The 17,743-nt window shown below is 36.5% G+C and overlaps 2 protein-coding genes and 1 long non-coding RNA gene across 6 annotated transcripts; all 3 read right to left on the bottom strand.

Annotated features, from left to right (window-relative positions):
• Window positions 1–142: 142 nt before the first annotated feature.
• On the bottom strand, window positions 143–3,388 carry LOC147947803 (uncharacterized). The gene is made up of 10 exons (XM_087506965.1): window positions 2,766–3,388; window positions 2,357–2,560; window positions 2,048–2,149; window positions 1,677–1,823; window positions 1,226–1,570; window positions 955–1,125; window positions 757–866; window positions 545–652; window positions 385–454; window positions 143–284 (listed from the first exon to the last, which is right to left on the bottom strand). The coding sequence occupies exons 1-10, from the start codon at window positions 3,284–3,286 to the stop codon at window positions 167–169; spliced, it is 1,896 nt and encodes a 631-aa protein (XP_087363091.1). The 5' UTR covers window positions 3,287–3,388; the 3' UTR covers window positions 143–166.
• A 194-nt stretch (window positions 3,389–3,582) lies between these two features.
• Window positions 3,583–6,622, bottom strand: LOC147947802 (zinc finger CCCH domain-containing protein 55-like). Of its 4 annotated transcripts, none has more exons than XM_087506966.1 (9): window positions 5,756–6,622; window positions 5,325–5,471; window positions 5,008–5,187; window positions 4,813–4,919; window positions 4,464–4,712; window positions 4,288–4,372; window positions 4,062–4,191; window positions 3,945–3,986; window positions 3,583–3,846 (listed from the first exon to the last, which is right to left on the bottom strand). In XM_087506966.1, the coding sequence occupies exons 1-7, from the start codon at window positions 6,469–6,471 to the stop codon at window positions 4,083–4,085; spliced, it is 1,593 nt and encodes a 530-aa protein (XP_087363092.1). In that variant the 5' UTR covers window positions 6,472–6,622; the 3' UTR covers window positions 3,583–3,846; window positions 3,945–3,986; window positions 4,062–4,082. The 4 variants fall into 4 exon arrangements, with proteins under 4 accessions (XP_087363092.1, XP_087363094.1, XP_087363095.1 ...); XM_087506968.1 differs by having other exon boundaries at window positions 4,813–4,916; window positions 5,756–6,593; XM_087506969.1 differs by having other exon boundaries at window positions 3,945–3,975; window positions 4,813–4,916; window positions 5,756–6,593.
• A 6,937-nt stretch (window positions 6,623–13,559) lies between these two features.
• Window positions 13,560–14,217, bottom strand: LOC147947801 (uncharacterized). The gene is made up of 3 exons (XR_015587401.1): window positions 14,092–14,217; window positions 13,896–14,022; window positions 13,560–13,810 (listed from the first exon to the last, which is right to left on the bottom strand). It is a non-coding gene; the product is annotated as an uncharacterized LOC147947801 (long non-coding RNA).
• Window positions 14,218–17,743: the final 3,526 nt, after the last annotated feature.

Below are 17,743 nucleotides of genomic sequence, written 5' to 3'. Positions count from 1 at the left end.
ATTCTCTCTTACTTCCTTCTTTTCTGCAAATCAAAGATGTAACAAACAAACAAAACCGAAATGGAATTAGACTACAAACAAAAATGGAGTAAACGGCTTTTAAAAGGAGTTTGAGGTTGTTCTCTTGGTCGAAATTGCTCACCTTTCACTTGTTGTGCTGCCTATACTAGGCTGCTTTCTCTGATGACACTTCCTTATCTTGCTCGGTATCAGACTTGGTTTGCGGTGTTTCGCTAGATTGTTTTGGGAAACACAACAAGCTATTCTCCACCCTCCACTCTTGCCTTGACAAAATGATAAATAAACTGTCAGTACGTAAGAACTAAAGTAACCTAGTTCAGTAACAAGAAGACTTAAAGCCTTGATTCTTATCAGTCATATTACCCTTTGTAGCTACTGTCACCACTTTCTTCTTCGTTGCTGGTTTCTACTTGCTCACCTCTATCACCATCGCCTGACCAAAGGAAAACAAGAGAGGAAAAGAATGAATAAAGACCAAAACACACAAAAGAGCTTGAACGTAGAGAGCACAACAACAACCAACCTTCCATGACTTGCTGGTGATGGTTAATAGAGAGATTCTTCATGTCAGGCAATTGTACATCAGCTTGCTCGGTTTCCTTTGGCAGCATCTCCTGTGTCTTGCTTGGTCCTGGTAACCAAAAAGAGAATGACGAGTTAGTGAGTTTTTATATGTCAGTAAGAAAGAAACAGCAACTCGGTTTTCTGAAGTCTCTTTAACAAACTGAAACTAACCATAGCGACAATTATCTAGTTCCCTTGAGTCCTCCAATCCAGAAGGACTTGAAGTAGGTGAACAGTTTCCTCCCTCCAACAGCTGATGTACTTGATTCTGCTGCTGCGCCCTGCCATTGTTTCACCAAAGTCTAATAAGAAAGCGAACCCAAGAGACGAAAAACTCGAGGAAAAGTAAAAAGAGGGATCAAGCAATACATTTCTTCTTTCCCCTTGTATGGTTTAACGGTCACCGATGAACCACGGATGAGATGAGGGTTTTTTCGAGCCAATATTGTTCTCACGGTTTGATCATTAGCAAAAGTGACACACCCAAACATGGGTAGCTGCCGATTTGGAATGTTAACCTCTTCCACTGCTCCAAAATTGCTACACATTAAAAAACCACGACTGTCAAAACAAACAAGAAAAACTAAACAGAGCCTTCCTCACATAGATAACCCGATTTTTATCACTACACAAGTCTTACCTGAAATATTTTAAGACGTCGTCAACAGTGAAGGAGCTACGATCAGGTGGAAATGTTAAGTAAATCTTTCTAGAGACTGATACATTTCTTTTCTGCCTTCCTGGACTCTGCCAGGAACCACCTTCTACTCCAAGTGTATTCGAAGTCAAAGAAGGAGACATAGGGTTACTGTTTCCTTCCCGCTTGCAATATTCTTCAACGCGCACAACTGAGTCACCGATCAAATGAGGCTTTCCTTCATCCAATATGGTCCTCACGGTTTTAGCATTAGTGAAAGTGACAAACCCAAACGTTCCTTGCTGCTGATTATATGGAAGATCCACACCTTCCACTTCTCCAAATTCGCTACACATTCAATAAATTAAAAAACCATGGCTGTCAATCGTCAAAACAATCAATAAACACTTGCTCGCATCGTTCACCCGACTTTTATCACAACACATGTTACTACCTGAAATAAGTTGAGACGTCTTTATTAGTGAAGGAGCTCCCACGTGGAAATGCCAAGAAAAGCTTTTTAGAGACTAAATCTTCTCTTTCATGGCTTCCGGGACTATAACAGGAACCACTTTCCACTCCAGATTGTCCTGATCCTTTTCTAAAAGAGCAATCACCACAAGCAAAACCAAGCCCCAGAGCTCAAAACTTCTTTCTTGATACAGAACAGAATCAACAGAAGAAACCAACACCATGCAAAGTTATTTAAGAAAACAGGCCTCGAGCTACACTGCTACTACACTTGTTTCGTAAAGTCTCTGCCTTTCTTCACTATTAAGCAAACATAATATATCAAGAGAAAGCAAATAAAGATATCAATCTTACCTGTTCGACATTGGAGAGCCAAAACCCCCCATGAACTGACCACCAATCACTCTTTGTTGCGACCCAAAACCACCTTCTACTCCAAATTTTCCTGATCCTTGTCTAAAAGAAGAACCACCATAAGCAAAACCAAGCCCCAGATCTCAAACTTCTTTCTTGATACAGAAACAACAGAATAAACCAACACCAAAGTTATAAAAACTGGCCTCAAGATACAATGCTACTACACTTGTTTCGTAAAGTCTCTGCCTTTCTTTACTACTAACCAAACATATATCAAGAGAAAGCAAACATAAATCCCAATCTTACCTGTTCGACACCGGAGCAGCAATCATTCTTTGTTGCTCACTCGGTAACGCAAAACCACCAGCTAAACCGCCTTGTTGAATCTGATAACCGGGTTCCCCTGATTGAAGATAGCCAAAATCCGCCACGGACTTAGCAGCGATCATTCTTTGTTGCTCACTCGGCAACCTAAAACCACCTTCTCCTCCAAACTGTCCTGATCCTTGTCTAAAAGAAGAATCACCATAAGCAAAACCAAGCCCCAGATCTCAAAACTTCTTCTTGATACAGAAACAACAGAAGAAACCAAAACCAAAGTTAAAAAAAAAAAACTACATTAATGCTACTACTCTTGTTTTGTAAAGTCTCAATCCTTCGTTACTAGTAAACCAAACATATATCAATAGAACGCTAAAAAAAATCCCAATCTGACCTGTTCGACATCTGAGAGCCAAAATCCCCGACGGACTGAGCAGGAATCATTCTTTGTTGAGTCGGCGACCCAAAACCATCAACTAAACCGCCTGGTGGAAACTGATACGCATCAGTTGCCAAGAAACCCAACTGTTGTCGTTGTTGCGACGAACCGTCATGAAAGGGACTAGAATAGAAGTTAGGGTTATCTCTGATTAAGGAAGCATGCAAAGCTGCGTTGTTCGAGAAATCCAAGAACTCATTTCTTGTGGAAGACGGAGGCAATGGGTTGTCATGGAAATAGAAGGGTCTCGCATCACGGTTTAACGAGGAACCTCTCGGAAGAAGACCCAATTCGTATTTAGCTTCTCGACAAAACTCTTCGATGAGAGCGTTAGGGCCAAAAGCCATACGAATCAATCTAAATTCTGCAATCTTCTGCGACATGAAATAGTCAATGATTTTGGAAGCGTTCTCTGGTTCCAAAGATGTGATCCTTTCAGTGATCATCGACATCGTAGCTGGATCCGTGGTATCCATGGTGGCCTGAGAAGATAATTCAAGACGAGGAAAGAAATTGCCTTTTTTCTTGAACTCTGAGAATGAATGAATGATTTGAGTTTTTTTGGTTTCGCGTCTAAGATGTTCGTTACAACTTTCTTATATATGTAATCTAACCATGCTTAACCGATCCAATCAAAAGTAAACCAACGAGAAATAACGTTTACGTTTGAAATGATTTGGTCCGGTTTATTCCATAACTTGGTTCATTTGGACTTTTATGAGCACATGCATTTCATAAAATCATGGTAAATGGTTTAAGTAACAGATGCAGCTTTTTAAACTTGGATTCGATATTAGGAGGAGGTAAAAAGAAATTACCAAAAAGAAACCTTCTTGTGAGTTTCAGTTACTGTGTTGATCATATGTTGTAGACGTTAGTAGTAAAAATCCTATTTGTAGATGACAATATAATCCTAAAAACTGATCTCTTTAACCTTCTCTTCTGTATTCTATCCATGTTAACCACCTCTTAGCTTTTTTTTATATTATAGACACTTTTATCTTCTACTTCCTTCTTTTATCAGTCCTACACCATTCTGTAATTAACAAACAAACAAAAAAACGATATGAAGAGTTAGACAGAAGTAACGGTTTAGAAGGTGTTTTAGGTTGCTTCATGGCGGAAACTGCTTACCTTTCTCACTCATAAACTTGTTTCTTTCTGCCTATAGTGAACCTGAAAAAAGCTTGGATCAATGTTGTTGATGACTATTGAGATTAAATGTCTGAATTAGGGGGATCTTGAACATACCCATTGCTATGCTGATTGATCTCATGAGGCTTTCTGCTCGGTATCAGACTCAGTATTGCGAATTTCGCCAGACTTTTTTGGGGAACCAAACAAGCTATCAGGAAGAGTATTCTCCAGACTCGTCTCTTGCCTTTAGAAATGACAGATAAACTATATGTAAGAGAACTTAAGTAGAGTATTTAGGTACAAGGAGACTTTAAAGCCTTGATTCTTATCACTCATTTACCCTTTGTAGAAATCATTACTGTAACCACGTTCTTCGTTGCTGTCTGCTACTTGCTGAAGATGTTGCTCGCTTCTATCGCTATTGCCTGATCAAAGGATAAAAAGAGAGGAATAGAATGAATAAAGACCGAGAAAAAGAAGCTTCAACTTATAGAGTACAACAACAACAACAACAACCTTCCATCATTTCTTCGTTGTTGTTTTCTGAGTTGAAGAGAAGACTATGATTAAATCGAGGTGGGATATGAGCAGGAGAAAAAGAAGGACTACGCTGGTGATGGTGAATAGATTCATGCTCCATGTCAGGCAATTGCAGATTCAAGAACCTTCTTCTTTGGAGTTCTACTTCTATAGCTTGTTGTAAATCAGCTTGCTCGGTTTTTCTTCGCAGCATCTCCTGTGTCTTGTTTGAAAACATCCTTGGTCCTGTAACGAAAAGAGAATGACGATTTAGTGAGTTACTATGTCAGTAAGCAGGAAACAACAACACGGTTTTCTGAAGTCTCTTGAACAAATTGAAACTAACCTAAGCGACATTCATACAGATCCCTAGTGTCGATTCCTGAAGGACTTGAAGAAGGTGAGTAGTTCCCTCTCTCCAACAGCTGCTGTAGTTGCTGCTGCTGCCTCCTGCTATTGTTTCACCAAACTCTAATAAGAAAGCAAACACAAGAGACAGAAGAACACTAGAGGAAGAGTAATAAGAGGGACCACGCATTACTTTTGAAGGATTTTTCCTTTCTCCTTGTATGGTTTAACAAGAACACGTGAGTCACAGATGAAATGAGGATTTCCTCGAGCCAATATGGTTCTCACGGTTTCAGCCTTAGCGAAAGTGACAAACCCGTACATCCGTTGCTGCTGATATGGAATCCTCACATCTTCCACAGGTCCAAAATCGCTACAGATTCAAAAAACCATGAGTATCAAAACAAACAAGAACCATGAACCCCTAATCCAACTGTACATTAAACATATAGAGCCTTCCTCACATCCATAACCCGATTTGATCACAACACACATATAGATATGATTTACCTGAAATAAGCTGAGACGTCTTCATCAGTGAAGGAGCTTTCAGATGGAAATGTCAAGTAAATCTGTTTAGAGACTGCATCCTCTCTTTCATAGCGGCTTGGACTATAAGAGTAACCACCTTCTTCTCCAAATTGTTCTGATCCTTGTCTGCAAGAAACAAACAATCACCATTAGCAAAACCAATCCCCAGGAGCTCAGTATATCTTGATACAAAACCAAGACAACAAAGCAACACTTGTTTTGTAAAGTCTCAAGTTTTTACACTTGTTATGTTACACTGCTAACCAAACATATACAGAGAAGGCAAACAAAAACACCTATGCGACATTTGAGAGCCACGAGCTAAAATGCTGCTACACTTGTTCTGTAAAGTGACTTTACTAAAGTCTAAGTCTTTACTAACCAAACGTATACAGAGAAAGCAAACTTACCTATGCGACAATGGAGAGCCACAAGCCGCAGCCATGAACTGAGCAGCAACCATTCTCTTTTGTTGAGCTAACTTCATCCTCATCATCTTCTCAAGGACGTAATCCATCTCACTCGGCGAACCAAAACCACCAGAGGAACCAAAATCATCAACTAAACCGCCTTGTGGAAACCGATGATAACCAGGTCCTCCTCCGAAACCTGGTTCCTCTGACTCAAAACAAGCATCGTTAGCCGAGAAACTCCTCTTGTGAAAATTGGCAAATGGATCCTCAACAAACGGAAACTGGTTACTCAGTTGGTGCTGCTCATCGCCGGAAGAAGAAGCGAAAAATGATGAACCGTCACGAAAAGGTCTAGAATTGAAGTTACTAGGCCTATCACCGAGTGTACTCGAAGTTAACGAACAAGGCAAAGGGTTACTAGGGTTTCTCAAAAAACCATTCCTTGGAGAAGACTGAGACAATGACTGGTGGCCATGGATGTTGATAGGTCTCGACATAGGGTTTAACGAGAAACCGTTGGATGAGAGACCCAAATCGGATTTAGCTTTTCGACACAAGGTTTGAATGAGAGTGTCAGGACCAAAAGCAATACGAATCAAATCTCTCTGTTCCATGTCTTGCAGTAAGAAATAGCCAATGATTTTGGAAGCGTTCTCTGGTTCTAAAGTTCTGATCTTTGTAAAGATTATCGAAGTTGGGTCGCCGGGATCCATGGCCGGTAAAGTTTTGTTTTTTTTTTTCTTTTTTGTGTTTCCCCAGAAGAAGAAGATGGTGAAGAAGACGAAGAGAGAAGAAAACAAAAGGCAAAAGTTTTTGCCTCTGAGAATGGGGTGTGCGTGTGGGGGTAATTGTGTCTTTTTTCCTTCCTCTTTTTTTGGGTTTGCGTTAAATCATAAATGTATGTTTCTTTTAGAAATTTGTTACATCATTTTGTTTTTGTAAAAAGCGATTTAGCAAATATTTAAACGAAAAAAAAAATAAGGGAACCGAACCTTTTTTAATAATTAAAAGAGGGAAAAAATAGAGCCTAGCCTTCTTATTGTTTTTTATTTTATTTTTTATTGTTCTTTTCATTTTGAAGGTTTTAGATTTGATTTATAAGTTTAGGGTTTTGGAAGTTCGTAAAGAGCGGAATTAGAGTGGAAACAAACCTGATTTTGTGGGGTAAATTAACAGATTTTAATCACGGGTAGCCTACTAGTTTAGTAGGTATCAACACTATTATTCCCTTTTTCTTGGATAAAGCAGCTTTTTCATTTTTTTTTTTGTTTATTAGATTGATTTGGTTTGAAGATCTCCATCCAATAAAAAGATATTAGGATGATTTCATCGATGGCAATCTAACAATAGCCATATATGATTATGAACTAAGTTTTGTCAAAAATATGTTGGAACAAACCACGGGAAACATCTTTTTCAGACCAGACGACACTAATTCGAAAATAGGGATATGTTGCAGTTTGAGTTGGTTGTTTCTTTTAAGGTGGAATAAGTCATTGAGTCAGAGTCTAAGGAGTTCAATAGTAGAGTGGATTTGAATCAGTTCGTGTAGTGGAGTTCGTGTCCTATTTTCTCGCTTTGTTTCGGTTGTTGTTTAATTTGTTTTGTTTCCTATAAAGTTATTTAAAGTCATCGTTGTTAAATTAATGAAGTATCCTTTCAGTTCTTAAGTCTCTGTTTTCACATTTGGTATCAGAGCTATCTAAAAAGAGAAATTGTGTGTGTGAGAGAGAGAAAGAAATCGAGATGTCAAATTCAGAAAAGTTTGTGCAGCCGGCAATTCCGAAGTTTGACGGTCATTACGACTACTAGTCTATGACGATGGAGAATTTCCTCCGAAGCAGAGAGGTGTGGAAACTGGTGGATGAGGGGATCCCAGTAGCAGCGGTGGGAGGAACACCGGCCAGTGAAGCTCAAAGGAAGTTGGTGGAGGAGGCCATATTGAAGGATCTTAAGGTCAAGAATTTTCTCTTTCAAGCAATTGATAGAGAAATCCTGGAGACAATTCTTGACAAGAGTACTTCAAAAGCGATTTGGGAATCAATGAAGAAAAAGTATCAAGGTTCCACAAAGGTAAAAAGAGCACAACTTCAAGCACTAAGAAAAGAGTTTGAACTGCTTGCTATGAAGGAAGGGGAGAAAGTAGATACATTTTTGGGCAGAACCTTGACCGTGGTGAACAAAATGAAGACGAATGGTGAACTCATGGAGCAGAGCACAATTGTTGGGAAGGTGCTCAGATCACTGACTCCAAAATTCAATTATGTTGTCTGCTCAATTGAAGAGTCAAATGATCTGAGTGTCATGAGCGTTGATGAGCTTCATGGGAGCTTGTTGGTTCATGAACAGAGGATGCATGGAGCACAAGAGGAGGAACAAGTGTTGAAAGTTTCTCATGATGAGAGATTTGGCAAAGGAAGAGGTCGAGGTGCGTTTCGAAGAGGCCGTGGCAGAGGTAGAGGAAGAGCTGGGCAAAACAAAGCATTGATCGAATGCTTCAAGTGCCACAATTTAGGACACTTTCAGTATGAGTGTCCACGGTGGGAGAATAAAGCTAATTATGCTGAGTTGGAGGATGATGATGAACTGTTGTTGATGGCATATGTGGAGCAAAATAAGTCACAGAGAGAAGATGTGTGGTTTCTGGATTCTGGATGCAGTAATCACATGACTGGAGACAAAGGGTGGTTCTCAGAGTTAGAGGAAGGTTTCAATCAAACTGTGAAACTTGGCAACGATACAAGGATGGTTGTGGTAGCAAAAGGGAGTGTGGGAGTGCAAGTCAATGGCACAACTCAGTTGATATCTGATGTTTACTATATTCCTGAGTTGAGAAACAATTTAATAAGCATAGGACAACTTCAAGAAAAAGGTCTAGCCGTCTTAATTCAGGATAGGACTTGCAAAGTGTATCATCCTAGTAGAGGAGTGATCATGCAAACTAACATGAGTGGAAATAGAATGTTCTATCATCCAAGGCTACAAAGAATCAGATGTGTCTTCAGGTGGAAGATGTTGCTGAGAAAGAAACACATTTGTAGCACTGTAGGTTTGGGCACTTAAATTATGATGGGTTAAGGATGTTGTCTAAGAAGGACATGGTTGTGGGTCTGCCTTCACTCAAGTCTACTAAGGAGATATGCACTGTCTGCTTGACGGGAAAACAACACAAAGATTCAATGCCGAAAAGGAGCTTGTGGAGTGCTTCAAAACAACTCCAATTGGTGCATTCAGACATATGTGGCCCCATCACACCAGATTCAAACAGCGACAAGAGGTATATCCTGAGTTTTATTGATGATTTCTCTCGTAAAACATGGGTATATTTCTTACATGAAAAGTCAGAAGCATTCAGTTCCTTCAAGTACTTTAAAGCCAGAGTGGAGAAAGAGATTGGAAAATCTCTAATCTGTCAAAGGATGGATCGAGGTCGCGAGTTTAACTCAAGTAAGTTTGTTGAATTCTGTAAAGCACAAGGGATCAAAATGCAATTGACAGCAGCATACACTCCGCAGCAGAACGGAGTCGCAAAGAGGAAAAATAGAACCATCATGAATGCGGTTCGATCTATGCTGAGTGAACGACAAGTTCCAAAAGCTTTCTGGTCTGAAGCAACTCGATGGAGTGTGCACATTCAGAATCGAAGTCCTACTGCAGCAGTTGAAAAATAACTCCAGAAGAGGCGTGGAGTGGAAAGAAACCAGTGGTTGAGTACTTTCGGATCTTTGGTTGCATCGCTCATGTTCACATACCAGACCAGAAGAGAAACAAATTGGATGATAAGAGTAAGATATGCGTCTTTCTCGGAGTGAGTGAAGAGTCTAAAGCATGGCGATTGTATGATCCAGTTTCAAAAAAAATTGTGGTGAGCAAGGATGTGGTGTTTGAAGAAGAAAAAGGTTGGGACTGGAACCGATCAGATGAAGAACTAAAAGATGGTACATTGGAGTGTGGTGATGAGGTTGATGATCAAGATGAAGAAGAGATAATAGCTTTGAGTCCGCATAACTCACCTACAGCTCCTAGTCAGCAGCAGTCTACTCTTGGTGCCACTAGTTCAGTTCAACTGGTCAGTACGCGTGTGAGAAGAGCACCAGGATGGCTGGCGGACTATGAGACAGGAGAACAGACGCTGGATGGGGATCTGAATGCGTTAATGATGATGATGATGGTAGATCAACATGATCCGATCTGGTTTGAAGAAGTTGTGAAACAGAAAATCTGGAAAGATGCAATGGAAAGTGATATTGCATCTATTGAGAAGAATCACACTTGGGAGCTTACAACACTACCAGAAGGATTTAAGCCTATTGGGGTCAAGTGGGTCTACAAAACAAAGTTCGACGAAGATGGAGAAGTTGACAAATACAAAGCAAGGCTGGTAGCAAAAGGATATGCTCAATGCTATGGTGTGGACTATACTGAGGTGTTTGCTCCAGTTGCAAGACTTGACACTATCCGTACAATTCTCGCCATAGCTGCTCAATCAGGTTGGGAGGTTTATCAACTTGATGTAAAAAGTGCCTTTCTACATGGGGAATTAAAGGAGGACGTCTATGTTGTGCAACCTGAAGGATTTGTCAAAAAGAGAGAAGAAGAAAAAGTTTACAAATTGAAAAAGGCTCTATACGGACATAAGCAAGCACCAAGGGCTTGGTACAGTAGAATTGAGGCTTATTTCCAGCGAGAAGACTCTGAGAGATGCCCCTATGAGCACACTCTATTCACAAAAGCAAAGGGAGGTAACTTCTTAATTGTCAGTCTCTATGTTGATGATTTGATATTTACTAGGAATGATAAAAGCATGTGTGATGAGTTTAAGAAATCGATGATGTTGGAGTTTGAGATGTCTAATTTGGGCAAGATGAAGCATTTCCTTGGGATAGAAGTGAAGCAAGATCAAGACGGAATCTTCATTTGCCAACGAAGGTATGCAAGAGAAGTATTGGCACGGTTTGGTATGGAAGAGAGTAATTTCTGTGAAGAATCCTATTGTTCCAGGAACGAAGCTGCAAAAGGATGAAAATGGTGAAAGAGTTGATGAAACTTTGTTCAAGCAGTTGGTAGGAAGCCTCATGTATCTAACCGTGACAAGACCGGATTTGATGTATGGGGTTTGCTTGATAAGCAGGTTCATGGCTAATACCAGATTGTCGCATAGGCTTGCAGCAAAGAGGATCTTAAGATATTTGAAGGGTACAACTGAGCTGGGAATTTTTTATAAGAGAGGAGAAAGTGGTTTGCAATTCACGGGTTACACTGATAGTGATTATGCTGGTGATTTAGACGATCGGAGAAGCACATCTGGATTTGTGTTTATGATGGCATCTGGAGCTGTTTCATGGACATCTAAGAAGCAATCAGTGGTTGCTCTTTCTACCACTGAAGCAGAGTACATAGCAACTGCTGCTTGTGCGTGTCAGTGTGTGTGGCTTCGAAGGGTGTTGGAGCAAATTGGGTTTGAAGAGAAGACTGAAACAGTGATCATGTGTGATAATAGCTCTACCATTCAGTTGTCTAAGCATCCGGTCTTTCATGGAAAGAGTAAACATATTGAATTAAGGTTTCATTATCTCAGAGATTTGGTGAGTGGTGAGTTGTTAAGTTGTCTCACTGTCCTACAGAGAACCAGATTGCCGATATTTTTACAAAGCCATTGAAGTTGGAGCAGTTTGAGAAGCTTCGTGCAATGCTTGGTATGATTAATGTTGTCTGAAGTAAGCTGAATTCAAGGGAATTAGCTTAAGGGAGGATATGTTTCAGTTTGAGTTGGTTGTTTCTCTTAAGGTGGAACAAGTCATCGAGTCCGAGTCTTAAGGAGTTCAGTAGTGGAGTCAAGGATTTGAATCAGTTTGTGTAGTGGAGTTCGTGTCCTATTTTCTCGCTTTGTTTCAGTTGTTGTTTAATTTGCTTTGCTTCCTTATTTAAAGCCATCGTTGTTAAATTAATGAAGTATCCTTTCAGTTTTTAAGTCTCTGTTTTCACAGATCGTACAAGATAAACCAATCGTTTCATTATGACCGAAATCAAGTTATAGTCGGTCTTTTAGGTGGTCATATATCTAACCAAATTTGATTCACTTACCCGATAATCTGGGGATGTAAAGGTACATGAATCATTTGGTTTTGGCTAAATCCATTCATTTTTTTTTTGAATATTTCGAATAGGGAATTTTGAATTCATTCGAGTATTTTAGAATTTTGGTTTGAATTCGGTTCCATTCCACTAAGATAGATTAGAACATGAAACAATATGTGATCTTACTTATAGGCCTCATGTTGATAAAATTAACCTTAACCATCGTAAGTGATAATCAAAGTCTCTCATTATCTTAATCTACAAAAGAGATAAACTCTAAAATCAAAATAAAGTAAACGCAAGACATGCTAATAACTATAAGTAATAACAAACCTTCAATCCTCTTGGCTCTTGAAATTTTTCAACTTGCTTAGTTATAAATATGGTGCAGTAAAAATTAGAAGGATAAAAATTTGGGTGCAACAAATACATAAATTAATACTAGTCTTTTTTTACATAAAATAATACTAATGTTTTAAGTTTATTTTCTTGTATTTTAGTTTGTTAATCACCAATGTTGTATTTTTTCATAAAATTTTATACTAGTTTATTTTTTTTTAGATAACAAAAAACAACAATGGTTTTACCAAAATTAAGATTTTTCTTTCTTAATTTGAGTTGACGAAAATTGAGTAGACGAAAATGGTGCGAAGTCTACTATTTTGAGTTGAGTAGTAGCCCTGAGATGGAGCCGGATATCCGGCAAAATTGAGTGTATCCGGCTCCGATCCGTATCCGGTCGGATTTGTAGTTTTGATATCCGTATCCGGATCCGTCTATTCGAATATCCGGTTTTCGGAGATCCGTTTAAAACCAGAATATCCGGCGGATATCCGGATCCGAGAGAAAAAAAATTTCTTTGTCTCTTTCATTTTTCACAGCAAAAGCACCGTCAGACAGTTCTTCATGACTTATGTTTTCGTCATTTGCATCGCCAAAATTTGTCATGGGAAGATGAAGAAGTGGTTGTTAATGGCGAAAAGGAGAAGAAGAAGAAAAAAAGATACAGATCGGCGAGGTGAGGGTGAAGGCATGAAGCCCTAATATCTAAAAAACATTAATATATCAATTGGACTCTTATTTTGTTTCTTCAAATTATAGTTTTTAGTATGTGGGTTTTACTAACAGGCCCAACATAATATACATAAGTATAGAAGTCCAACATTTATATATTTATATATCTATATATACGGATCCGGATATCCAGTTATAAAATTTTATACTATCCAGATCCGGATCCGCCTGAATACATAATTTTTCTATCCGAATCCAGATCTATCCACCCGGATATCCAGTTTTTCAGAACGGATAGAAGTGAATCCCGGATTAGATATCGGATCTCGGATAATAGATTTCAGGACTATTGAGTAGGGCTCTCATCGACAACACTCATCCATAAGATTTTTGGGAAAACGTCCTAGTTCCACATGAAAATTATCACATCTTACTAGATAAAGCCAGAACTTTCACCTCGTCTTAAATATCTCTGCACAAATGTCTCTCATCCTATATCTCTCCAAATCCAAAATTTTATTTCTAAATCTCCTTGAATCCATAATTCTCATCAATTTCTCCATAAATACAGGTTTAATTGGTTAATTATTGGTTTATTGGTTGTCTAACCAACTAACAAAAGTTGTAAACCGATTTCAACCTGATTTCGACCCGTTTATATAATTAAATCACCAATTCTTTTTTATTTTTTAAATCTCTTTTCCCCATCTCAACGAACACTATATCATATTTTCATTAACGTTTAACCAGATCATCCACATCAAATAACCCAGAGAGAAGAAGAAATAGAAAAATCCATTTAAACAAATATGACCAGATCTCAAAAATGTCAAAGCTCAATACAAACAAAGATAAAGCAACTGTGAACTTCTAAAAACCCAAAAAAAAAAAATCAGCTTCTGCTTTTGAATGCTAATGAAGGCTGCTCGGATGAATGGTCCGTCCAACCCAGAAAATCCACTGCATCCAAGAAAAATCAAATAAACAATTCAACCAAATTGACATAAAAGATCAATCATAATTGTTGTATATAATGGAGATTCACGTGGTCCTTTTTTATAGACGATTGCAGCTCCAAAACTCTTAGTTGGGTTTATTCAAGTTCTGGTGATTGGAATCATGGTTCACTGAACCAAGAACACATCAAATCCGATCAGAAATGAAGATAAAATCTGCAAAAAAAATTCTCAAATTACAAATTTTTTTCAACTCCAAAATCAATTAAGAACACAAATGATTACTGGAATGTGGAAGTCACGAGGGCTTCTCTTGGCGCCAGTGGTGGATAAGCGAGAGTTTGGTAGGAAATTGGCTGGGTTTATGCACCCACCTGAAACATATTGCCCCAATGCAAGAGACGGTGTTCATGATTTTAGAAAATGATGATTTTAGAAAATGATGATTTTAGGGTTCTTAGGTTTGAGAATTTCTGATCGGGTTATAAAAATTCTTAGACCGGGTCGGGTTTATAAGGTCAATCGGGTTTTAAACTATGTTTTATATCTGGTTTGACTGGTTTTCTAGCGGTTTAATTTGTAAATCGATTAAACCAAAAAATATGGAGAAGTAAATGAGAACTTTAGATTTGGAGATATATAGGTTGAGAGATCTTGTTTTGTGGATACTTACGACGATGTCAAAGTTCCGGCTCCATCTAGTACGATAAGATAGTTTTGATGGGGAAATAGGACGTTATCCCAAGATTTTTTGTCAGCCAGCTGTCCTTTTTCACGTCACACCAAAACTCGTGCGTGACATTAAATTTATTTCCCACAGTAACTGAGTGTACGGGCTTCAGTTACTCATTTCTAGATCCTAGCCGTCAAACTGTCTTTAGATATTATATTTAACAGTTGAGATTGCTTTTAGGACACGTGTCTTGTTAGATAGATGCCGTGAATTGACCGGAGTTAGTCAACAGAACCAGACAAATTAATGATTTCTCTTCTCTCCCTCTTAATGACATAAGTGTTTAATGGCTTAACGACGAACTATGGATTTTTTTTTTCTAATGCGTTAAAGCTCAATGGTACTGTATTTACTATTTTGCATAAAAATATACTATTAAGATGATATTTAATGATCTTTTATTTTTACCTTTAAATTCTATTATATAGTAGTTTTGTTCCAATGGATCTCTAATTTCACCTCTATAATAGAGATTGCTATTTTTTTCTATATTTTTAGATCATCTCCAATGGTTTTCATTATTTTTTTCTCTATAATAGAAATCTTTATAATAAAGGTGAATTTTACTCCAACCCACTTCTATTCTCACCTCTAAAATATAGTTACTCTATTTATAGAAAAACCATTTGTAAAACCATCTCCAATGGTTTTCCCTATTTTTTTTCTCTATAATAAAGATCTTTATAATAGAGGTGAGTTTTACTCCAACCCACCTCTATAATAGAGATCCTCTATTCATAGAGGAACCCTTTATAAGAAAAAATAGAGTACCTTCTATAAGAGCATCTCCAATGGTCCTCTATTTTAACATGTAAACTCTATTATAGAGTAGTTTTGCTCTAATGAATCTCTATTTTCACCTCTATAATAGAGATTGCTATTTTTTTCCCATATTTTTAGAGGAACTCTATTTTTTCCTCTATAAATAGAGGTGAACTATTTTATTTGCAAAGTATTCCTCTTAATCTTTAACTTCTTTTATTTATGACCAAAATAAATATTTTTAAGAACTAGTAATACAAATTTAATAAAATAAGTATTTTTAAAAAATAATAATATAAATTTAAGTATAAATATTTAGTCTAAAATATTGAGACTACCATTTGGAAAAGATAATTTCTATAAATTATAATATTTATTTTTCATTCAATCCATAATAATTATTTTAATACAAAAAACTAATAAGTTAATAATCCGGTAAATTACTTTGGGATCCACCAATATCACTAAAATATTGTGAAAGTGTTACAAATTTAATTTAAATAAAAATAATAATTTTATGAAAGTGTTACAAATTTAAAGTAAAATGGGTTAGTTTGCAATTTTTATAAATAAAAAATGTTAATTGTAAAATAAAAAAAGAATCTATTTGGAATATTCTTTTTAGAGGAAAAAATAGAGAAAACCATTGGAGCAAAACTCTCCTCTATTATAGAGGAAAAAATAGGGGAAACCATTGGAGATAGTCTAAATAGAGGAAAAAATAGCAATCTCTATTTTAGAGGTGAAAATAGAGGACCATTGCATTAAAATTCACCCCTATTATAGAGGATCTCTATTATAAAGAAAAAAATAGAGGACTATTAGAGATGCTCTAAGAAAAAATAGAGTTCCTCTATAAATAGAGGAAAAAATAGCAATATCTATTTTAGAGGTGAAAATAGAGGACCATTGGAGTAAAATTTACCCTTATTTTAGAAGATCTCTATTATTGAGAAAAAAAATAGAGGACCATTGGAGATGGTCTTAGAGGAACTCTATTTTTTCCCTATAAATAGAGGTGAACTATTTTATTTACAAAGTAGTCCTCTTAATCTTGAACTTCTTTTATTTATGACCAAAATAAATAAAATAGATATTTTTAAGAACTAATAATACAAATTTAATAAAATAAGTATTTTAAAAAACTAATAATATAAATTTAAGTAAAAATATTTAGTCTAAAATATTGAGACTACCATTTGAAAAAGATAATTTATATAAATTATCAAATTTATTTTTCATTCAATCCATAGTAATTATTTTAATACAGCAAAAACTAATAACTTAATAATCCGGTAAATTACTTTGGGATCGACAATATCGCTAAAATATTGTCCAAACGAACCAAATGATGTAGATGGAGGAGGAGCTTGTTGGTTTTGTTGTTGATTATTCCGCTTTTGTATAATTCGTGCTTGTTCAGTCTCAAAATATCCACGAACATTTGGATGTAAAGTATCCAAGTCACAAAATAATATTTTTTTCTTCTTTTAGCTCTTTCAAAGCATAATTTTTACTTTGAATCTCCAACTGTTGTTGTCTTTGTTTAAATATAATAATAAATATTTAATTTAAATAAAAATAATAACTTTATGAAAGTGTTACAAATTTAAATTAAAATGGGTTAGTTTGCAATTTTTATAAATAAAAGGTGTTAATTGTAAAATAAAAAAGAATATATTTGAAATATTCTTTTTTAGAGGAAAAAATAGAGAAAACCATTGGAGCAAAACTCTACTGTATTATAGAGATCATCTATTATAGAAGAAAAAATAGAAAAAATAATTGAAAATGGTCTTAGTACTTAGTAGTAGTCTCAAATTCTGTTCGAACAAATGTTGATATGAATTTCTTATTTCGGGGAGGGTGGAATAAGAAAGCAATATGTAAACGGATATCCCAATGATGATCACCATCAAAGACATGGACCAGTATCTACTGTAAAGTGTTATATATACCACCATATGATTTGTAGTATCTTAATTATTAAGTATTTAAGTGATACAATAATTTGACATCATCGACACAAGAAAAAATAATTTGACATCATGAATGCTTTAAAAGGTATGCCATAATTCAATCTCTAATGATTCGTAATTCGTACAGCAGTGATATGTTCTCATTTTTATTGTAACTAATTGTAAAAGCGGTATCAAAAGTGATAGGAGTGTAACATAAATTACTTTCCATTTTCTTTTAAAATTAATATTTTGTATCGTTATCTCTTATAGCTTTTACGGCTCAAAGATTCACAATATTGCTTTGTGTTCATGCAAAATTTATATGATGTTAGTTATAATTTCATATTGAAGTGTTAGTTAATCTATGTTTTTTTTTGTTAAAGGTATTCAATATTATAAATAAATGCCCAATAGGCTATTTCCGGATTTATGCCCATTTACATAAATCTCCATAAGGCTTATACCACAAACATCAAATCGA

Source organism: Camelina sativa, chromosome 3, assembly GCF_030686135.1.
Source record: "Camelina sativa cultivar CO46 ecotype springtype chromosome 3, ASM3068613v1".
Taxonomy (NCBI): Eukaryota; Viridiplantae; Streptophyta; class Magnoliopsida; order Brassicales; family Brassicaceae; genus Camelina; species Camelina sativa.
Note: the sequence above shows the minus strand (reverse complement) of the source record. Positions and strands in the feature narration are given on the sequence as shown.